The 22859-nt window shown below is 43.0% G+C and overlaps 1 protein-coding gene across 1 annotated transcript in view; it reads right to left on the reverse strand.

The window, feature by feature from the left end:
- LOC145343138 (uncharacterized) overlaps nt 1-22859 on the reverse strand; it is a 193809-nt gene that overhangs the window by 73204 nt on the left and 97746 nt on the right. The window contains exon 7 of the mRNA XM_080189082.1: nt 17821-17943. Within this exon, the coding sequence (XP_080045208.1) occupies nt 17821-17943 (123 nt within the window). The remainder of the gene's footprint in view (nt 1-17820; nt 17944-22859) is intronic.

The raw sequence follows: 22859 nt of genomic DNA on the forward strand, positions 1-22859 counted from the left end.
GACCTGAATGTTATGATGTGCCAAGTGCTCATCCAAATATTTTTTAAAGGATGTGAAGCAACCCGCTTTCACCACCCTCCCAGGCAGCACATTTCAGACTGTCACCACTTTCTGGGCAAAAACATTTTTCTTCATATCCTCCCGAAACATCCCGCCCCTCTCCTTGAACCGATATCCCTTTGTGATTGGCCCTTATCCACTCTATGTCTCTCATAATCTTGTACACCTCAACTAGGTCACCCCTCAGTCTTCTAATGAAAACAACCCATGCCTCTCTAATGTCTCTTCACAACTGAAATGTTCCATCCCCAGCAGCACCCTGATAAATCTCCTCTGCACCCCCTCCAATACAATCACATCCTTCCAATAATGTGGTGACCAAAACTGCACATAGTACTCTCACTGTGGTCTCACCAAAGTTCTATACAACGCCAACATGAATTCTCTGCTTTGATTGATAAAGGCAAGTGTCCCATTTGCCTTTTTCACCACCTTACTAACATGCCCTTCCGCCTTCAGAGATCTGTGGACAAAAACACCAGGGTCCCATTATTCCACAGAACATGCTAATGTCCTACCACTCATTGAGTGCTTTCTTATCAAATTACTCTTTCTAAATTGCATCACCTCACACTTTTCAGGGTTAAATTCCATCTGCCATTTATCTGCCCATTTGACCATTCCATCCATATCTTCTTGTAGCCCAAGAAACTCCACCTCATTGTTAACCACCTGCCAATCTTACTGTCATCTGCAAACTTAATAATCCTACCCCTTACATAGTCATTTCAGTAAAGAGTTTTGATTTTAAATCACCCTGAAACTTGTGCCGGTGTCAGTTTACAACGGCAGGTTTATGGGAAGCAATTAAATGTGCAAATTTTAAGCATAGGCTGAAGGAAAGTGGAATAAATGTGAAAACATGACAGTCTTAATTTGATAAGGTTAATTAAAATTTGGGATATCTTAAGTGGTTACGAAAATCGTCTGCTGGATTGATCAGAACTTCTTGTCAGCTTGAAAGATATATTCCTGATACAACTGGTAGTGAAAAGATAATTCTAGAATTAGATTCTGATAAATTAGAGTCCTGCATCCTGAATGCTTGATTTTTAAAAAGTGATGATGTAATGACGTCCATTTGAGAATTTTTACTCCGCCCCTTTTGAAACTAGCAGAGACAGCAGATATATTCATTTTTCCAGGAATTGGGAATTACAAACTTTTAAGATTTTGAATTATCAGGTATGTTCAGCTGAACTAATGATGTGGGTATGCCGGCGTTGGACTGGCGTAAACACAGTAAAAAGTCTGACACCACCAGGTTTTAGTCCAACCGATTTATTTGATAATAGACTCACAAGCTTTCGAGGTTTCCCTCTTCGTCAGGTAACCCATTCTGCTCCCAGCAGGATGGATTTGTTTCTTTTTTGTGGCAGCTAACTACAGAGGGTTTAAGATATTTGAGAATTTATTTGTATTCCAGCATGATTGTCCAGCATGGGCAGACAGAGTAAGTGAACCAATTACAATGTTGAGGAAGCAGCTGCTCACAGAACACAATCTGTTGCAAATTCTGAATATGGGAAGGTTGAAAACCATGTCAGATTGAAGTGCACTCAATGGGAAAGCCTCCTCCTGCCAGCAACTGGGTTGTTTACTACAATTAGGGACAATGGAAATAACCAAGTGGGATAGATGAACATTGAAGGAAAGGATCACATACGCAATATGCAGTTAAGATGTGAGGAAATGAACGGGGTAATAGAAGAACGAAGAACAAAGAAAATTACAGCAGAGCTACAGGCCCTTCGGCCCTCCAAGCCTGCATCGACCATGCTGCCCGACTTAATTAAAACCCCCTATCCTTCGGGGGACCATATCCCTCTATTCCCATCCTATTCATGTATTTGTCAAGATGCCCCTTAAAAGTCATTACCGTATCCGCTTCCACTACCTCCCCCGGCACCGAGTTCCAGGCACCCACTACTCTCTGTGTAAAAAATCTGCCTTGTACATCTTCTTTAAATCTTGCCCCTCATGCCTTAAACCTAGAAATTGACTTTTCCACCCTGGGAAAATGGTTTTGACTATCCACTCTGTCCATGCCTCTCATAATCTCGTAGACTTCCATCAGGTTGCCCCTCAATTTCTGTCTTCCCAGTGAGAACAAACCAAGTTTCTCCAACCTCTCCTCATAGCTAATGCCCTCTGTACCCAGACACCTAACCTAGAAAAGTAACCCCAAACAATATGCTCTCACACGGAGATAAGTTCTCAAGGAAGCTTGTGTTCCTGTCCAGTGGTGTCATTGGCAACCTCAACAGCATGCTGCATAGAGTCATAGAGGTTTACAACATGGAACCAGGCCCTTCGGCCCAATTTGTCCATGCCGCACCTTTTTAAAACCCCAAAGGTAATCCCAATTGCCCGCATTTGGCCCATATCCTTCCATACCCAACTTACCCATGTAACTATCTAAATGCTTTTTAAAAGACAAAATTGTACCCTCCTCTACTACTACTCTGCAGCTTGTTCCAGACACTCACCAGTACTCCACCAACAACATATGTAATGGGGAATGGGACCAAAGAGAAAGTGATCACCCCAAAAAGCGTCAGAAGATTCTTACTCTGGATTCACCATAGGACACAACATACCAGACAGAACAATGGATATAATGGGCCGGTGCTGGTGGTGAAAGGGAATGGGAAGAAAAACTGTACAATTTTGTCAGTAGTGCACTACATGTGCCCAGTACAACCCTGGAAAAGCAATAAAAATAAAACCACGTCTCCAGTGTTCTTTTAGAGGATCTTGGGCATAGAGACTGATTTTATAAATCCTTAAGTCCCATGAAAAAAGAAAGCAATATTGCCTAGTAATTATAGATCAATTTACTAGATGGGTGGAAGCATTCCACATGAGAGATTACTCTGCTTTAACAAATCATTGAAGGGGGAAACCAATGCACTGACACGTGGAGACAGAATTTGAAGGTACATTAAATTGAGTGAACAATTTGGTTAAGAAAGAAGTTAGGGACCGATAGGCAGTGCAGAATCTGGTGAGGGGTCAGCAAGTTGAAAAATCAAGAGTATCACAAGTGGGCCACAGGGTGATGGTAAAGTTGGGACTGGAGCATAGTAGTATCCAACTACGATGGCATGGACCATATGAGATAATTATGACAGGTGATACATGTGCGTTTGTAAATACAAGGACAGGAAGTGGGTGGAAGTATTATACTCTGTTAAAAAAGTATGAAGACCCTAACAAACCTGATAACCATCTGACTGGTGGAGGCCAACACTGATGTTTTCACAGGTTCCTATTTACTCTGTCACGGAATCGTGTACATCGGCTACCCACCGGAGGAACAGGAGAATGGATAAAGAAACCCAACATCTGGATATCCGAGGTTCTTGCGTCCTGAGAAAGGCCAGGTATGTCAATCCGAAACATTGATCCAGACTATGGATAGTCTGAATGGAACTCAGAGATGAAAAGGCTCATCGAGTGCAATTTGGGTTTTTAACAAATACACGATTCATATATTGGGTTTTTGGAAATATTTATTCAATGTCACGGGACCTGGCTTTGAGGGCCAGTATAGTCAAGAACTATGTAAACATATAATAGAGTCATAGAGGTTTACAGCACCAAAACATGCCCTTCAGCCCAACTTGTCCATGCCGCCCTTTTTTAACCCTTAAGCTAGTCCCAATTGCCCAAGTTTGGCCCATATCTCTAGACACCCATCTTACCCATGTAACTGACTAAACACTTTTTAAAAGACAAAATTGTACCTACCTCTATTCCTACCTCTGGCAGTTTGTTCCAGATATTCACCGCCATGTGTGAAAAAATTGCCTCTCTGGACCCTTTTGCATCTCTCCCTCTCTCCAAAAACCTGTGCCCTCTAGTTTTAGACTCTACTACCTTTGGGAAAAGATACTGACTATCTAACTGATCTATGCCCCTCATTATTTTGTAGACCTCTATAAAGTCACCCCTCAGCCTCCTACGCTCCAGAGAAAGAAGTCCAGCCTCTCCTTATAACTCAAACCATCAAGTCCTGGTACATCCTAGTAAATTTTTTCTGCACTCTTTCTAGTTTACTAATATCCTTTCTATGATAATGTGACCAGAACTTTACTCACAATTTCAAGTGTGGCCCAATTGATCAAGATCCTGATGCAATCCTAGATAACCTTCTTCACTGTCCACTATACCACCCATCTTGGTGTTATCTGCAAACTTACTAATCAAGCCTACTAAATTCTCATCCAAATCATTGATATAAATGCCAACTAACAGTGGATCTCTGAGGCACACCACTGGTCACAAGCCTCCAGTGTGAAAAACCACCCTCTGTCTTCTGTCATCAAGCCAATTTTGTATCCATTTGGCTACCTCACCCTGGCTCCTATGAGATTTAACCTTATGGAAAAACCTGCCATCTGATACCTTGTCAAAGGCCTTGCTAAAGAACATGAACACAACATCAACTGCACGGCCCTCATCTACCATCTTGGTTACTCCTTCAAAAAACTCAATCAAATTTGTGAGACATGATTTTCTACTCTCAAAGCCATGCTGACTGTCCCTAATCAGTCCTGTGTCTCCAAATACCTATAGATCCTATCTCTCAAAATACCTTCTAACAACTTAACACACTACAGATGAGGCTCACCGGTTTGTAGTTCCCAGGCTTCTCCCTGCAGCCCTTCTTAAACAAAGGCACAACATTTACCATCATCCAATCTTCAGGCACCTTATCTGACTTTCAATGATTCACATATCTATGCTAGGGAACCTGCAATTCCTTCTACAATGTCCTGGGATACACTTCAACAGGTCCTGGGGATTTACGTACCTTGATGTGCTTCAAGACTTCCAGCACCTCCTTCTCTGTTTCTCATATACACTCCTCAAGACATCACTATTTATTTCCCCGCCAGTGGATGTGGTGTTTCTTGATTTTCAGAAGGCGTTTGACAAGGTGCCTCACAAGAGGTTATTACAGAAGGTCAGGGGGCATGGAGTTGGGGGTAGGGTGTTAGCGTGGATAGAGGATTGGTTGTCAAATAGGAGGCAGAGAGTGGGGGTCAATGGGTGCTATTCGGATTGGCGGTTGGTCACTAGTGGAGCGCCCCAGGGGTCGGTGCTGGGGCCTCAGCTATTTACCATTTATATAGATGATCTGGGGGAGGGAACCGAGTGTATGGTGTCAAAATTTGTTGATGACACCAAGATTGGTGGAACGGCAAATTGTGCAGAGGGTGTGGAGAGTCTGCAGAAGGATCTAGATAGGCTGGGCGAATGGGCCAGGAACTGGCAAATGGAATTTAATGTTGGCAAATGTGAGGTTGTCCACTTTGGTAGGAATAATGATAGGAAGGACGATTACTGACATGGCGAAAATCTGCAGCATGCGACGGTGCAGAGGGACCTCGGGGTCCTTGTGCATGAGTCACAAAAACCCAGCCTGCAGGGGCAGCAGATGGTCAGGAAGGCGAATGGGATGCTGGCCTTCATAGCGAGGGGGATTGAATATAAAAGTAGAGAGGTCTTGCTGCAGCTGTATAGGGCACTGATGAGGCCACAGCTGGAGTACTGTGTGCAGTTTTGGTCACCGTATTTACACAAGGATATTTTGGCCTTGGAGGGAGTGCAGAGGAGGTTTACTAGGCTGATGCTGGAGTTGAGGGGGTTGAGCTATGAGGAGAGGCTGAATAAACTAGGCTTGTACTCGTTAGAGTTTAGAAGAATGAGGGGAGATCTCATTGAGACATATAAGATGATGAATGGGATGGATAGGATAGAGGTGGAGAGGCTCTTCCCACTCAGAAAGGACAGTAGGACTAGGGGGCACAGCCTCAAGATAAAAGGGGGGGCGGTTTAGAACGGAGTTGAGGAGGAACTTCTTCACTCAAAGGGTGGTGAATCTCTGGAATTCTCTGCCCGTTGAAGTGGTGGAGGCTGCCTTGCTAAATATTTTTAAGACGCGGGTTGATAGGTTTTTGATAGGCAAGGGGATTAAGGGTTATGGGGAGAGGGCGGGAATGTGGAACTGAGACACGACAGATCAGCCATGATCTTATTGAATGGCGGGGCAGGCTCGAGGGGCTAGATGGCCTACTCCTGCTCCTATTTCTTATGTTCTTATGTTCAAGTTCCCTAACATCCATGCTTTTCTCAACAGTGAATACTGATGGGAAATCTTAATTTAGGATCTCATCCATCTCTTGTGGATCTGCACAAAGTTGACCTTGTTGATCCTTAAGAGGCCCTACTCTCTCCCTAGTTAATCTTTTGGCCTTTATGTATTTCTAGAAGCTCTTTGGATTCTCTTTTGCCTAATCTGCCAAAACAATCTCGTGTCCCCTTTTTACCCTCCTGATTTCTCTCTCAATTCTACTCCTGCACCCCCTATACTCCCCAAGGGATTCACTTGATCCCAGCTGCCAATGTATGTTGTGTGCCTCCTTCTTCTTCTTGACCAGGGCCCCAATATCCTGAGTCACCCAGGGTTCCCTACTTCTACCAGCCTTGCCCTTCACTCTAAGAGGAATGTGCTTACCCTGAACCCCAGTTAACACATTTTTAAAAGCCTGCCACTTACCAGCCATCTCTTTGCCTTCCCACATTCCCCCCAATTAATTTTTGAAAGTTCCTGCCTGATTCAATCAAAATTGGCCTTGCCCCAATTTAGAATTTTAACTTCTGGGGCCAGACCTATCATTCTCCATAGCGATCTTAACACTAATGGAATTATGGTCACTGGTCCCAAAGTGATCCGTCACTAACACTTCTGTTGTCTACCCTTCCGTCTTTCCCTTATAATAGATAAGACTTGACTATAGAGACATTAGATGTTACCAGCTTAATACCTGCAGACATCAAAACCTACCCAATGTCCAAACATGACACAGGCCCTGAGATGGGATTGCGAAAGCTGAACTTTTCTACATGGTGTGACAATGGTATCTCTAGGAGTAATCGACAAAGTTTTGGGTTATTAGCAATATTACATTTCAACATGCCACGGTCATCCTTATGCCATTAAATGGACGTAAGTGCAACTTCAGGGAATCATTGATGATTATACTTACAGAATTGCTCTGAACCACGAATGCAAGATAAAGGGGCATACTGGAAGGTATTAGGGGATTGTTTGGAGTGCAAACTTAGTTAATTCAGTACAATTGTCTGAACTGAATAGCTATTCATGGTGGTACAGTGGTTAGCACTGTTGCCTCACAATGCCAGGAACCCAGGTTCGTTTCCCAGCTTAGGTCATTCTCTGTGTGGAGTTTGCACATTCTCCCTGTGTCTGCATGGGTTTCTTCCGGGTGCTCCAGTTTCCTCCCACGGTCTGAAATACGTGCTGGTTAAATACATTGATCCAAAGGTGCCAGAGTGTGGCAACCAGGGGAATTTCACAGTAACTTCATTGCAGTGTTAATGCATGCCTTACTTATGACAATCAATAAACATTACTTTTACTTTATTATTCATCCTAGGTTGCCACTGACGTTGAAAACGGACTTCGGTATGGAGCCTATGGAATTGAGTATGAACTCATCTTAATCAATCTACAGGGTGAGGGACTCCCAAAAACATTTAATCACGTAATTGAAGGGGTAATTAAGACCACTGAGACCCAGTCAAAGGGTTGGCGAGTAATAATCTCACCAGAGATCTGATAGGTGAGGTTAGGTGTGACATTGAAGATTTAGGATTTGGAATCATTCCCTCAACATTTATTTGTCTGCCTGTATAAAAATAAACTTTTTCAACATTCACGGGACAGACATGAATTAGTAGATACTCAACCAAGAGGAGGTCCAGTGAAGGGGCTATAATACTTATTGACGAAGATTTTGACAAAGGGTCATCTGGGACTCGAAGCATCAGCTCTTTTCCCTCCTTACAGATGCTGCCAGACTTGATGAGATTTTCCAGCATTTTCTCTTCTGTTTATAATATTCATTATGGCGGCGCCACAGGCAAGTACGTCCTATAAGATCTTTAAGGATGGCAACAGATTCAAATCAAACCCTAGAGGTAGAAGAATTGGCTGGGTTCATTCGGCCAAATCTAGAAGGATACTTGACTCATAAGGAGGGCCTGGCATATGTGAGCATGACAGAATGCTGTTCAGAATCAGAGCATTACATAGTGTGTGCTTGTTGGATCCTTGAGCCTCTAGGGAACACCAGCAAGATAACTGTTGAAATCTTACTATTGAAGGAGGCATTTAAAGCAATGTGGGTAGGCCCCATGTGATGGCATAACCAACCTGGAAACAGAAATCATTTCCGGGGGCTGACTTTGTGAAAGTAATTACAGCTTTTGTTTGCAAGTGACAGGACCCATTGACTGTGGGAAGGTTCCATTTGCCAGGAAAATCATTGGAATACGCATTTGGTGCTTGGTGGGATGATTCATTGTACACTGATGAGACACCGGGTAAAGTGGTCTGACAGGCCATGAGACAGGCTATGGAAATTACCCATGAATATGTCAGGAGCTTCAAAGAACAGACCCATAAGGGACATAAACAGGTGAACCTAGCCACTCCAGACTGCCAACAGACTAATTCAATCAGGAACAAACCATTGGTGGGACGTATTTATTCAAGGAACCGCCTAACCAATTGGTAGGAAATAATCAGGACGGAGATGACTGTAGGGACAGGGGTAGTATTGCCACAACACTCTAAATAAAAGGAGAGAAGTTAAAAGCTGAAATTTACAGCAGAATAACTTAAGATACCTCTCAACATCTGGACAGCTGACCACCAGAAGGATTGGGAACCATATTCTCAACATCATATTAGCCTTCTTGAGTGGTCACCCAATGGCCAAAGGAGGGACTGAAAGGGTTAATAGTCACACGAGTTTAAAAATAACACAGGCTGAAAAACAAAGATCTTCTTATAAAAACCTTCACAGACAGACACCAAGGCCATTAGTCTGGCAAAGCACATAAATCAGACATCTGTAACTAGAAAATGGGAGTGATCCACAGATTCAGAAGCAAGCTGACTTTGTAATCAAATATCAACGATAATCCACTACCATCAGACTATGACGTTTTCACGCTGATTGGATATTATAATGAAGTAAGCATAAAGTGATTGTAATTGCTTTATGCTAATTACACAATCGATTTTGAAAACTTATAGGCCTTTATATCTTGGAATATACCACTCTGGCTTGCTATAGGAATGTGAACTGTAGCTTCCCAGCATCCTTGCTATAGTTTGTACCAAAACAGCTGTTTAAGCGAACTCTGTTATTTACCTTGAAGGGTAAAGTTGTGATCAATTAAAAGGCTGACATCAAAGCCCGCACCATGGGTTATGGCTAAGGTTGAACAGCCTTTGACTTGGGAGTTCTGAGGCTTGACTGAGGGCGAGCAGCCTTTGAGTCAGGGCAACCAGGTTTGATTTGGAGGAAAATGGCACAAACAGGTGCCTAATCAGGGGAGGCTGAGGGATTACTGCAGGGTGGGACGGGGCAGGTTACTGAGGGGATTACTCATCAAGACTGGGGGAAAAGGCTCCAAGGAGGCTGGAGGAAGGCTTTGGGGTTTATGGGGGAAAGGAAGAGTCAGGGGAGTCAGGCAGCACAGTGGCACAGCGGTTAGCACTGCTGCTTCACAGCGCCAGGGACCCAGGTTAAATTCTAGCCTTGGGTGACTGTGTGGATTTTGCATATTCTCCCTGTGTCTGCATGGGTTCCTTCTGGGTTCCTCCTACGCTCCAAAGATATGTGGGTTAGGTTGGTTAACCATGCTAAATTACCCTTTTGCGTCAGGGAGACTAGCAGGGTAAATCTGTGGGGTTATGGGGAATGCATCTGGGTAGAACTGTGGTTGGTGCAGACTCGATGTGATGGGTAGGTGGGAGGTATCTGGTGGTGCTTCTGGAGGTGCAATATTCACAAAGGCAAGGCTAAAGGAAAGACACATCAGTGATCCTCATCAGCTGACCCTCATCAATTGACTACTTACGCAATTATATCCACTCAAGCACCATTTACATCTATGATTGCTGTGTTGTATTTAACCCTTGGCGCACTGACCTTCAAAATCACTGGCTGCCAAGATTTGAGAGCACTATGGGCCAGCTGGGCAAGAAAATACATCCCTTAGACAATTTGTAATGGCATACCACCTGAGGAGAGCGCTCCTACGTTTAACTGTGTGCTGAGGTGCATTTTGACAAGTGCTGGTTGCGTCCAAGACCTTGGACTGAAACTTCAAGCAATGCGTGAACCTCAGGTGAGAGCCCAGGATGCAATACTGACCAAAGTTGTGGCCACTCAGTCATTTGGTGTGACTAGGGTCAAATCCCCTAATCACTGACAGAAAGCAAGAAAATTCCACCTCTCCTAACCGAACGTTTATTTATTAGTCACAAGTAAGGCTCACTTTAACTTTGCAATGATGTTACCGTAAAATTCCCCTAGTCGCCACAGTCTGCCACCTGTTCAGGTCAATGCACCTAAACCAGCACATCTTTCAGACTGTGGGAGGAAACTAGAGCAACCTGAGGAAACCCATGCAGACATGGCAAGAACATGCAAACTCCACACAGACAGTGACCCAAGCTGGGAATTGAACCCCAGTCCCTGGCACTGTGAAGCAGCAGTGTTAACCACTGTGCTATCGAGCAACCCCTGAAACCCCATCTTTCATGAGCTATACCCTTGAGGTTTAGTGTCATCAGAGGCTGAAGCATATAGGATGAGGAGGCAGCCACAGTTCAAAATGGTGCAGAGGATACACATGGGCAATGGCTGGAATGAGTGATGCTCCAGTACATTGTGGGAGACATCAGTGAATCTAATGAGAAACAGGCATGACTGATGTGTTCATTCACTGTGAAGGGACATAGCCAATGCAGTGGCAATCTTGCAGAAAGCACTTGGAGGAAGCCATGGACCGATAACCCTGCCTTTTCCCTGTTCAGGCATCCAATTTTAAGATTGGGGCTGGAGGAACACACCTGATCAGAACAAGAAGCCATAGGAAAGATGCAATTAATGAGAATTTATTTACAGAAATGAATGTTGTGCTCAACACCTGAGCCCATGTTGTGCAACTGTTGTTTCTTAACTGTTTTAACATTACAGTTACGTCTTGCTGCATCCCCAACATCCACAGCAGAAGTGGAGGCAACCTATTGTCTGCCCCATTCTGCTGTCTATGATCTTGGCAGGAATCCTTTTTCTTTATTCATTTGGAGGACACGGGTGCCATTGTCTGGCCAGCATTAATTGCCCAACCCTATTTGCCCTTATTCACAGGGCAGTTGAAAATCAACCACATTGCTGTGGGTCTAGAGTTACATGCAGGCCAGACCAGATAAGGATGGCAGATTTTTTTTCTGACAATTGACAATGGTTTCATGGTCATCAGAAGATTCTTAATCCTTGAGGGGTCAGGGGGAAGAGAGACAGAGGGAGACAGTGGGGGGAAGAGACCTGGAGGATGCTGGCCTGCTTTAGGGAGCCTGCTGTGTGGAAGTGCAACCTTCATCAGCCTTTGGAGTTGAAGCTGAAGCAGTCACAGGAAGAAGGGATCCAGATGGCCTGGATACTCCCTTATTTAACTGGGTAGATGGCCCTGGAGTATTGGCCCAGCCAATCCTCCTCCCTATGGTGTCCAAGGGTCCCTAGCTTCATCCTTGGAATATAGGGGCAGCTGGAGTAAGCTGAAGAAGGCCCACCAACCTCTGGTTTTGATATTTGTGGATCCCCGCAAGTGCCCGCACCATGGAGTGCATGTCCTCCAGCAGTGCAGGACAAAAGTCTTGCCCCAGTGTCTCCACAGCAGCTACCACCCGAGCTGTGCTAACCTCATTGCATTGGAATGTCAGCACGATCAGCTCAGACAGGAGCCGGGAGGACTGCTCCATGCTGCTTTTCAATCCAAGGAGTCTAGCAGACATCCCTTCCTCATTTTCCTAAGTTTGCCTTTAGAGCTCCAGCAACTGAGGCATGACCGGGTCCAGAGGCCCATAATCTGACAGGGACTCAGCAGATTTCTGGCCTCCAGCAATCCTCGCAGTTCCGGCACCTGCTTGCTGTGGATTTGAGAGACTGATGTGCTCAACAGATAGTGACCCCAAGGCTGCTATAAAATGTCCCACCAAGGTGCATATGTCTGCGCTGATGGAGGGTGTGGGATAAACGATGCAACAGTTCAATTTCTGGGTGAGAGAAATCATGGTCCATGCTGTTATCAGAACTGGTGTCAAGGACTTGGCCTGCAGACCCACTCGGCTACTTCCAGATGTGCCTGTGAAAGATGGTTCATCAGTGCATGGCAGGGGCTTGCAGAGACAGAAGACATGATTCACAGCATTGTTGTGTTATGGATGACATAGTGCTGTATCCTCGCTTGGTTTATTGCCGCCAACCTCATTAACAGCACAGGAATGGTTAACATCCTCCCTGGCCAGCTGGAGGGCTCTCTTCTCAGTCTGTGAAGACCTTCAACTCTGGCATTCTTCTGCCCTTCTGGGGTCTATCCTACTTATTGTGGGCCAACTTCTCCTGCATTAAAGCAAATGTAGAGTGTAAGCATGATGCATGCCAAGGCAAATGATAAGGATGCCTGCATGTTTGGATGGTGAGTAGGAGCAGCAATGTGACGAGCACACAATCTGCAGGAGAAATGAAGGAATGTGTGGGAGAGCGAGTGGTGGTATCCCTTGAGCAGGTATTGAATGAGATTTTTGTGGATGCATGATAGGTGTGTGAGTTGAGAGTGAAGAGTGGCTTACTTGTCAAAATGGAGATCATTTAAACTTTTCCTGCACTGGATAACTGTCCTCTTCTGGCACCACCTTCAATGCAGGATTGGTGATCTTGCTGACGGATCTTGACCCAGAGCACAAGTATATTACATTATGGCGGGCCTTTACTGCATCCAGCAGGTTTTCCAGCGACGCACTGGTGAATTTCAGGACAGTACACCTTGTAGTTTTCATAGCCATGACTTTGGCAAGTGGCAAATTTGCTAGCAGTGTGTAGAGGCAGCCTTTAAATGTGGCGCCCCAATCATTAAAGTGCTGAGGTGATGGTGCAGGTGAATCAGAGACTGCCAGCTAGTGATAAGGCATGGAATTTGCAAATGAAAATTTTTGGCACTAAGTGCAGCACAACATAGGAAGAAAAACCATCAGTGTAAAACACCACATTTCCCAACTGCCATTGGCCTTTGACAAAAACAGAGAAAATCTTATCCAATATCTTTCTTATCACCAATGTTAAGCAGGTATACAGTACTCTGGACATGTTCTGTATCCCTTATTAAATATAGGTATAATGTTAGCTATCCACCAGTTCTCTGGAACTACACATTTTTTTAACAAATTATTAATTTTGCATTAACTTTCCTCTCGATTCCTATAAAATACACGGATGCAATCTGTCTAGACTAGGAATTTTACCCTCTTTGATGGCATATTTAATATTACTCATCTTTTTATTTTAAATGCTGTTATTGCACTGCCATCATCTTCTAAAGCTGCGTGCAGATTGATATTGCTCTGGTGCTAAGTTCCCAGTATGGTTCAATGTTTTCAATGGGCAGTGGCACAGTAAGTAATTTTCCTAGTTGGCACTGCCAGTAAGGAACCTCAGCTGCCAGCCATGCATATTGGAAATCATAGGCATACTGCACTTCATTCCCCCAAATGAGCAGGCAGGCAGCACAAACTCAGAAAATCTACCCTTGCATGTTTCTATGAGGCTGCAGCTATAGAAGGGTCAAGAAGACTGCGGCCTCAATTAGGGAGCCAGCCACCTTGCAGTCCAATTACATCTTTTTATTATAAATATATATATTTGCAAATAACTATTTTATTTTAAAGATGAATTCTATAGTTTATTTGTCTGACAAATATTCACTGATAAATCTAGTTAAGGCTTACTTTCCTTTAGTATCTCTATTTACCAAATTCCAAAAGTAACCGATAGCAGTGATATTTGACAGTAAGGTACAAAATGCAAACATACTAAAAACAATTAAATATATCTGAACCGAAATTATGTTGAGAGATAAAATTATAATCTTTTCAGTTACTGTGAAGATTCATATGATTATACTGTTTTCTATACCACAAGACTATTGATGTTATTGGTCACTAATAATGTACCATTATTGGTAGAAAATTAACAATTGGACCCCAGAGAATGGGAATAGCCTATTGAACTAGAAAGTTGCATTTTCAAAACTGGTGCTCAAATATAAAATAATACACTGTTGTTATGCTTTGTACATCTTTATGTTGTATTAAAATTAAAAAATAAATACTTTGTTTGAAATTCTAAAATAAAGAGAGGTCAGTTAAGTCTGCTTTGATTAATGATAAAGGGGAGAATTTTGACTTTACATCAATCACTGTTGGCTCTGCTTCCTTCCTACTTTTCTTTGGAGGAAACTTACTCCTGTCATTGGTTGAATGTGTCAAACAGGGATGCAGGAATTTAATGAACTCAACATCTGTTCTCACTGGTTACAGACTGTTTTAAGTTATAAAATGGGCACCAGTCCCAGTCAAGCACATTACTGAAGTATGCTGCCGTACAGAAACATATGGTTCACGGTGGCATTTGTACACAGTAATCATGATTTTCCCATGACGATGCACACAGTGAGACAATATCAAGTGTAACCTTCAGGTGAAATGGAGCTAGAAGGCAGAGGATAATTAGATCAAGGAGTGCAGATGTCATATAGTTAAAAGACTGATTTTGAAGTCAAAGGAGGCAAATTTTCACCTATGTTCACTGTCAGCGAGAATGGCAACGCGGGTGAAAAATCCCGCGAGAGTCAGGAATCAAGATTCTCGCCGGTGAGATCTCAAATCCCAATCTTCCCCGTGCCTCACCAGTGATGTACAGAGGTACGCGCCTGGAAATGACAGAAACCTTATTAACATACATTTTAATGAATTAGATTATTATTAAAGGACAGTCTGTCACATGATTTCTCCCCCCCTTACTGAACATTCAAACCTCACCATCATGACTTATGAAGACTGGAAACATTCAAAAAGATCTGGGGGCAGCAAAGTAAGCTTAGTCCCCAGAAGAAAAGGGACATGCACTTCCAGGTTGATAGGAAGTTCACACACATAAGAATTTTAAATGTATTCCTAGTAAAATTCCTGCATTATTGCATTGTCATTCTCTTTTCTCTTGCTTTTTCTTTCTCTCAAAACAGAAGAATGTGACATTCATTATTATATTGTATCTGCTCCTAATGTTCAAATGTCAAACAAAATAGATGTGAAAGGTAATATGTTATTTAAATCTAAGGAAAATTATAATCACTATAATTCTTTCCAAATAAAACCTATTCACAGGTCCCATCACAATTTTGTAATTTTATTTTCTCCCTTTTCGGATCCTTGTACCATTTTTAACTGAGGTAGTAGGCATACAGCTTTTGTCGAATGGCGCTAATAGGTAAGTGAGCATGCTGAGGGCTCATCTTTCATGCCCTTAAGAGAAACACTTCCACAGAATGGACAGAGACACTTATATCCCATTGCTTCATAATGTGATACTTTAACACTTTGCTGTACAAAAGCAGTTCTTGTATTGCTTACTTAATTTATGCACTAAAAGACACTAGTGAAACTTTCCACGAAGAAATTTATCATGACCAAGTTTGTATTCATTTGAAAATAATACAAAATTTACGGGATCTACTACAAATATTAAATATATTGATGGAATGTAATTTATTGCATATGCAAATACATACTTGAATTTTCACAGTTTTTATTTTCCACGGATACTAGCTTAGATTCAAAGGATAAGCTATTAGTTCATATACCTTAACTCCACAAAGATTAGCAATGCTATTTATAAACTAATATCAATGCATGATATGACTTCTGGCCCACTGAAGTGTTCAAGCCAGCATTTAATGCTGTAGTGTTAGGGAGGAACAGCTGCCTACAGCTGAACTAAGTCCATGGCCATTCCCCAAGGTATTTTTATTTTTTTATTAAGCTGTAAACTAGTTGGAATCTGGTAGGATGAATTCCGAGATATATAACATCATAGACAAGAGATCTTTTCTAGTAAAAGAATATATGTTCCTTACACAAAGAATGTGTGGGATTTTGTTCGTTGGGTAAATGCATTAAAAACTGGCACAAATTTATAAAACTATTATACAATTTTGAGTAGCAATGTTCTACTCTCTTTTTAAAATGCTTCACTCCAATGCTGAAATCAGAAAATCTACATCATTGGCAAAAACATATCTTAGCTCTCTGGGTAATGATATAAAGCAAGGAATCAATTAAAGAACAATGTATTACTTTTCAGACACATCAGAAGTGTTGGAAACGTCCAGAAATCATGATGGAGAGCACTTCATGAATAATTTAACATGGGAATAATTTACAACTTGATAGTCAAGATACAGGTTGAAATAGTGTACTCAAAAGTGCAATCTATGAAAACTGGAAAGTGTCACTGTGAATTTGTTCCAGTTGGAAATTGACAGGTTAGCTCCTTGATACAGGAAAAAAAGCAATGGGCTCTTCCCCCTAGTTTCTATGACATACATTTTTTTTCCCCATCAGACACTTCAAAGTCACTGCATTTGCAGTTAGTGGTGAACACAGCAGAGCTGAAAAAATTGGATTTTATAAAAATCAACAGCCATAAAGGTCACAGACACAGCTGCACAATTTGAACTGCATCTCCAACATTCAATTGTGATTATTGTCATCAGTTCAATTCCATCCCAACTAATAGTAGTCCAGGTAACTCTTGTACTGTGAAGCTCTCTTGCAGCCATTTCAAGGGAGTAAAAAAAATTCAGATTGTAATAGTTATTTGTTTCCTGTGGAATTTAGTGAAACAGCTGAATGTAAATTGTGAACCCCAAAGAAGAATTAAACGATCTGTATGATGCTAATGTTTATATTAGTGAGCAAGGTTGTGCAGTTCTTCCATTGGAAAATGCTGTTTTCCCCTTCTTACAATCCATATTCTAAAACCACGTTGTTCTGAACAATGCAGAAATAGTTGTTTAGCAATATAATTTAAATATGATATTAAATTTAGCATATCATACTAAATATGCAAACTAATCATGAAGATAATCAACAACTTGTATGGCACCTTTATAATCGCACCTCCAGTACAAAAAAACCACCTCAAAGTGCTTTGAAAAGTCTTGAAAAATAGACATTAAGTTTAAGAAAGAGAAATTATGAGGGGTGAACAAAAGCTTAGATAAGGTGGTGAATTTCAAATAGTGTACTTGAGAAGGGGAGGAAAGTGAGAGACAGTGACATTTAGGGAGGAAATTTCAGAGTAAGGGATCATACAAGCTGACAGCATTCCACAATTGGGATGAGGGAGGAAGGAATGCACAAGAAGTCAGAGTCAAAGGAAAGGAGTTGTAAAGCTGGAGGTGGTTATGGAAATTAGGAGGAATGAGGCCATGAAAGGTTTTAAACATAAGGATCCTAATTTTAATTTGTAAGCATTAGGTAATCAAGAGCCAAAATAGGCCAACAAGGATAGGGACAATGGATAAAATGGCCATGGATATAGGTTGCAGAATTTTGGATAAGCTGAATGTAGTAGGCCAACCAAGAAAACTTTGTAATATTGAATCCAGTAAACAGTAAATAATTGTAGGAACATTTTTATTCTTATAAAGTTCAATAATTATCTTGTTTCAGTCATTCATTCAATATTAAACCATTGAGTTCAATACTGACAGGCTAGTTTTAAATCTTAGATTTTCATTCAGACTCACCACTCGCTGAAGGTTCAGGTTATCAATCCTGCCATAACAGAGATCAAGGAGAGTTACAGGTTGATTAATTAGATTCCTCCCTGGCATCAGCCACATCATAGAAAGGTTTTCAACATTTGCTGCCTATAAACAAAATTTAAAGGATATTTGTATGAATAATTAACTTGGTTGGATTTGAATGCCAAAACAGAAAAGAAGATGGCTGCATGAATTCCCATGTACTTGCAACAAATAGCATAATGCAATGGACTTTAATTGTTTGAATTTGACAACCCAAAGTTATGAAATCTCATTTTAAATGTACCAATAGTAAGAGGTAAATAATACTTGCTACGTGATTCACACTTTTTCTTCCCCAGGGACAATCCAACATTTTATTTACTGTATCATTTAATGAAATTACAGATAAATAATTTTAAATCAAGTGAGAAACAGTTTTGTTACTTGAGCTTTTATAGGCAGAATGGCAACGGCAGTTAAACCAAATCAGCCAATGAGTTACTGTTAAAAATTCACAGAAAAATGTGAATAATCTGCTGAATCTGAATCTGTGCTTCCTATATCATCCAGAGTGAATCTGGTATTGTCTACACAATGAATAGACAGTCAAAGTTAAAAGGAGCACTGAATTTCTAAAATTTGAATTTCATGAGAAATGAATAAAAATGCAAAAGAAACAATGACGATCACATCTGGGGATTCCACACTGTGTCCTTAGGGGCTTGGTTACTAAATTGGCCTAAAGGATTCAGTGTTGAAAGAATACAAGCAAAACTATTCACCATATTCAAATGAAAGTTTACAAATATGATTTTCATTTCATTGGCTATCCTATTTGATGGATCAGAAAACATAATAACAAACCCATCAAGCAGTTTCAATTTTTGGTTTAGAGGAACAATTGTCTTGAAGCACTTTTTTCAAAGCCCTTTTCAAACCACCGGGCAAAATTAAGAATAGTCAATGCTTTTCAACCAAAAAAATGAATTTAAAAGTAATCATTCATTTAAGCATATTTTCCCCCTCAAATGTGAGTCACAAGAAACATGGGGAGGAGAAGCCAGCTTGCTAAATGTTTGATAATTATTCTGAAAGTATTTAGAAAAGCCCAAGAAGTCTGAGTACCATTTTCAATCATTCCTCATTCTTCGTGCAATTTTTTCAAGTGTTAGGATAAACGAAAAAGGCCAACATCTATTCAGCTGAATTTCTACTTTCTACTCAGATATACGAAAAGGTCTGAAAATTAGTAGCTGAAGATGATCAGATTTTTTTTTTGACAAGGAATCATGTAATTATAGCAGTTTATATAACCTGAGCCACTCCAATGAATTATTAGACTCCCAATGGGTAGAAACATTGGTTGGAATTTTCTGAATATTTTTTCCAGTGTGTCAATTGGTGGTGTGTAGATTGCCAGCTTCTGCTGCCAAATTTTTTAAATACACTGAAAAGAAATCTTTTAAGGAAGATGCCATAATATCATGATGGCAGAATGGGCTCATTCAACTTCTGACAAATCGGGGCACAGCTTTTAAAGGAAGCCCTAATGTAAAAAAAGATAATGATGAAATAAGCAACATCCATGGACACAGAACGTCTTTCTCCTCCACCTTGAACCTCCCCAACAGAACAACCACTCCCCCGCAGTAATGCCAAAGTACTGTCTGGCATGACTCTCTCCCCTGGGGTCTCTACTTACCTGTGCACCCCAACAGGTTCAGTTTGCCAGTTCCCTGTTTTTAAAACTCGTTGGAAACTCCAGCAATGCAATGTCACATCGGGTGGGAAGGGGCAGCTTTCCCAGTAAGGAGGCCCATTAGTTACACTCAAATGTATTACAGTAGGGTTCCTGACATGGGAATCCCATTACATCAGGCACTTGATCAATGAGGATGAGCGAGGACATGTGCCTCCATGCTCAACTTGCTCGGGGGGGATTGTTTCATAGTGGCCACATTGCATTTCAGGTTGTGGGAGGCCTGTGAGTATGTGTGGGGGGGGTGGGGGCCTGTTGTTGCTCATGGGGTCCAACCTTGGACTCCCAACACGGTCTCGGCTCAGATTGCTGACATCAGGTCTTATTGCTGATTCTGGGGTCATAGAACAAAGGGGGTTACCTGCTCCTGATGGCTGTGAGAGTGACAGCTGCCTTAAATTTTTATGCCAACGGGTCCTTCCAGACTGCCAGTGGAGACCTTTGTGGCACTTCCCAACCATTCGTTCACTAGTGTATCAAGATGCTCTGTATGCACATGGTGGCCAGTATATTAAATTTGACCTGGACCAGGCCCAGCAGAAAGCCCAAGCTGCAGGATTTGTGGCCATCACAGGGATGCCAAATGTGCAGGAGGCTATAGACTGCACCCAAGTTACCACCAAGTACCCTGATGAAGAATCCAGGAAGATTCATAAACAGAAAGGGTTTCCATTCAACACATTTATAGTTAGTGTGTGACCATCAACTGAATATCACATCTGCACCAGACACCCCAGCAACGGGCACAACAGCTTCATTTTGAGGAGTTGTGGTGTCCCAGAGGTCTTTGAGGAGGAGCCCAGGGCGCAGAGTGGGGGACATGAGATACCCACTTCGGACTTGGCTGATGACACCTGTGCTGAAGAGGTCGCCCAGTAGGAGCAGAACGACTGATGATGAACAACAGTACCCAGGCGCTAGAGGCTGGCAGCAGCAAGGATCAGACATGAGAGGGCGGTCCTGATCACCCATGTGCTTTAGTAACTAGGGACCTGTGTTGCTGCACATAGGTTCCATTTCCACCCCCCCAGTCCTTCCTTGGAGTCCTACAAACTCCTGCAACATTGTAACACCAGAGTGGTGGGCTTGGGCACGTTGTGTCAGTGCATTTCTGCGGCAGGCAGGAGGGTGATGATAACTCGTGTGTGCCATTGTAATGATGCCATATGCAAACTAGTCTGACTCCTATCTGAGCTCTGCATGCATGCTGGCACTTGGGAACCTGGGTGGTGGGTAAGGGAGCACTAAACCGCCATGCCCCTGGACGGGTGGTGAAGGGGAGGGGGGGCAGGGCAGTGGCTGTGAATCTCTCATGGGTTCTAGGGATACCATGGCAGATGCTGCCAATGCATGCCACCCGCTATAGCCAGTGAGTTATTTCAGCACCTTGATTTTCTCAGTAGCAGTGCGTTGAGGGGCCACCTCCACTGCTATCAACACATAGAATCCCTCCAGCGGCTGTCGGGATAAGTATATTCCTGTTAGAGGCTAACTAGAGACAAGTTAGTCACAGATGTGGGGTGAAATAATATTTATTGTTGCCAATAATAGTGCTTTCAAAATAAATGAGAATATAAAAATGTGAAAGTGAGACTTTAAACTGCCTAAACATTCTATCTACTTAGTGTTGCCCTTCACCTGTGCCATCTTAGTGTCATTACAACTTGTTAACCTTACGTGGTCCACCATTACATCTCAATGTCTCCCCACAATGTATATCGGAGGTAGCCAGCTGCCTACCACGCTCCATGGCATTTGATGCCCTTGGCTAGTGTCCTCTGGAGGGCCTGTACCTTGAGGGCCCTGGCCAGTTTCCAGGTGTCAGGGACGTATCCATGACACCTCTTCATCCCGCTGCCTCTGAAATGCCCCGGTGTCAGGAAGGTGGCGGTGGTGGGGTGTTTGGGGGATGGGGGGAGCAATCAGAAGGTGTAGCCACAGGCGTAGTCTCCTGCATGGAAGGCCTTGGCATAGGCTCGAGCTCTTCCTTGGAGTTCCTCTGGGCCCCTGGGTCACTCCATGGGGTGGTAGTGTTTTTGCAGTGAGATCCAAATGCTCCGGTGTCATCTGGCCTTGCCAGTCCTGGAGAATCACCTGCGTTCTTGTCATGGTGGTTGAACATTCTGCAATGGCCCTCTGAGTTGGGGATCATCTGTCAATGGTAGCAGCAAAAGCCCTCTGAGTCTGGGCCATGCTCTGCAGGCCCTCAGCCATGATCCTCTGTGACTAGGCCATGTTCTCAGGGCTGCTCATAGCCCGCTGTGTCTCAGCGCTGTTTCACTGGATCTCCTGCAAGCTCTCGAGCCTCGCTACCATGGGCCACAGAATCTCGAGAAACCTGTTGAGGCCTCCAGCTGTGGCCTGCAGAGACTCAGCCATCGCTTGGAATCTGCCACTCATGGTAAGGGATCTCCTGTCTCAGGCTTTCCACCATGGGTGCCATCCTTGCAGTGTTGGCCTGGGAAACACTCATGACAGACAATACCTGAAACTTTGGGATTCCTCCCAACAACCTCGCAGTTGGTCCAATGATGCTGTCAGCCCCTCCTCATTTCCTATCTCCATTGCTACATCTCAAGCAGCTGAGGGAGAATTGATCGCAGAGGCCCTACTTGTAGCCTGGGGCCAGCTGACTCCTCGCCTCCGGCAGTCCCCGCGTGACAGAGGCCTTGAATGTTCCCTCCTCCAACCGATGTACATCAGCAGATGTGTCATGCACATTAGAGTGTGCCCAGATGCCTCGCCACTAACTTGAGTCACCGATGTGAGAGTCTCTGGGATGGTGAATTGCAAGGTTGAAGCTGATGCAAAACTTGTGTCGGCTTCAGAGGTCTCTTCATCTGCTTTCTCCGAGGAGTCTTCTGAGCTGCCGGGGCAAAATGGGTGGGAACAGCAGTGAAGGCTGCAATGCCAGATGGCCCGGGAATGTCGGGGTCCCTTCTTGCAACTCAGGACACAAGGTTAAGTGCAAGGGAGGGAGAGGTATCTGGGCTGCACGTAACTTACTTGAGATTTCTCCAACAAGTGGAGGAGTGGCAGGGGCTCACTTCTACGCTCCAGCCTGACCCTGCTGTAAACTTTAAAGTTTATTTATTAGTCACAAGTAAAGCGTACATTAGTACTGAAATGAAGTTGCTGTGAAATTTCCCTAGTTGCCACATTTGCTCAAGTCAATGCACCAACCAGCACGTCTTTCAGACTTTGGGAGGAAACCGGAGAACCCGGAGGAAGCCAACACAGACACGGGGAGAACGTGCAAACTCCACACAAACAGTGACCC

The sequence above is a fragment of the Carcharhinus amblyrhynchos genome, chromosome 5, assembly GCF_965287045.1.
Source record: "Carcharhinus amblyrhynchos chromosome 5, sCarAmb.v2.hapA, whole genome shotgun sequence".
NCBI classification, from domain to species: Eukaryota; Metazoa; Chordata; class Chondrichthyes; order Carcharhiniformes; family Carcharhinidae; genus Carcharhinus; species Carcharhinus amblyrhynchos.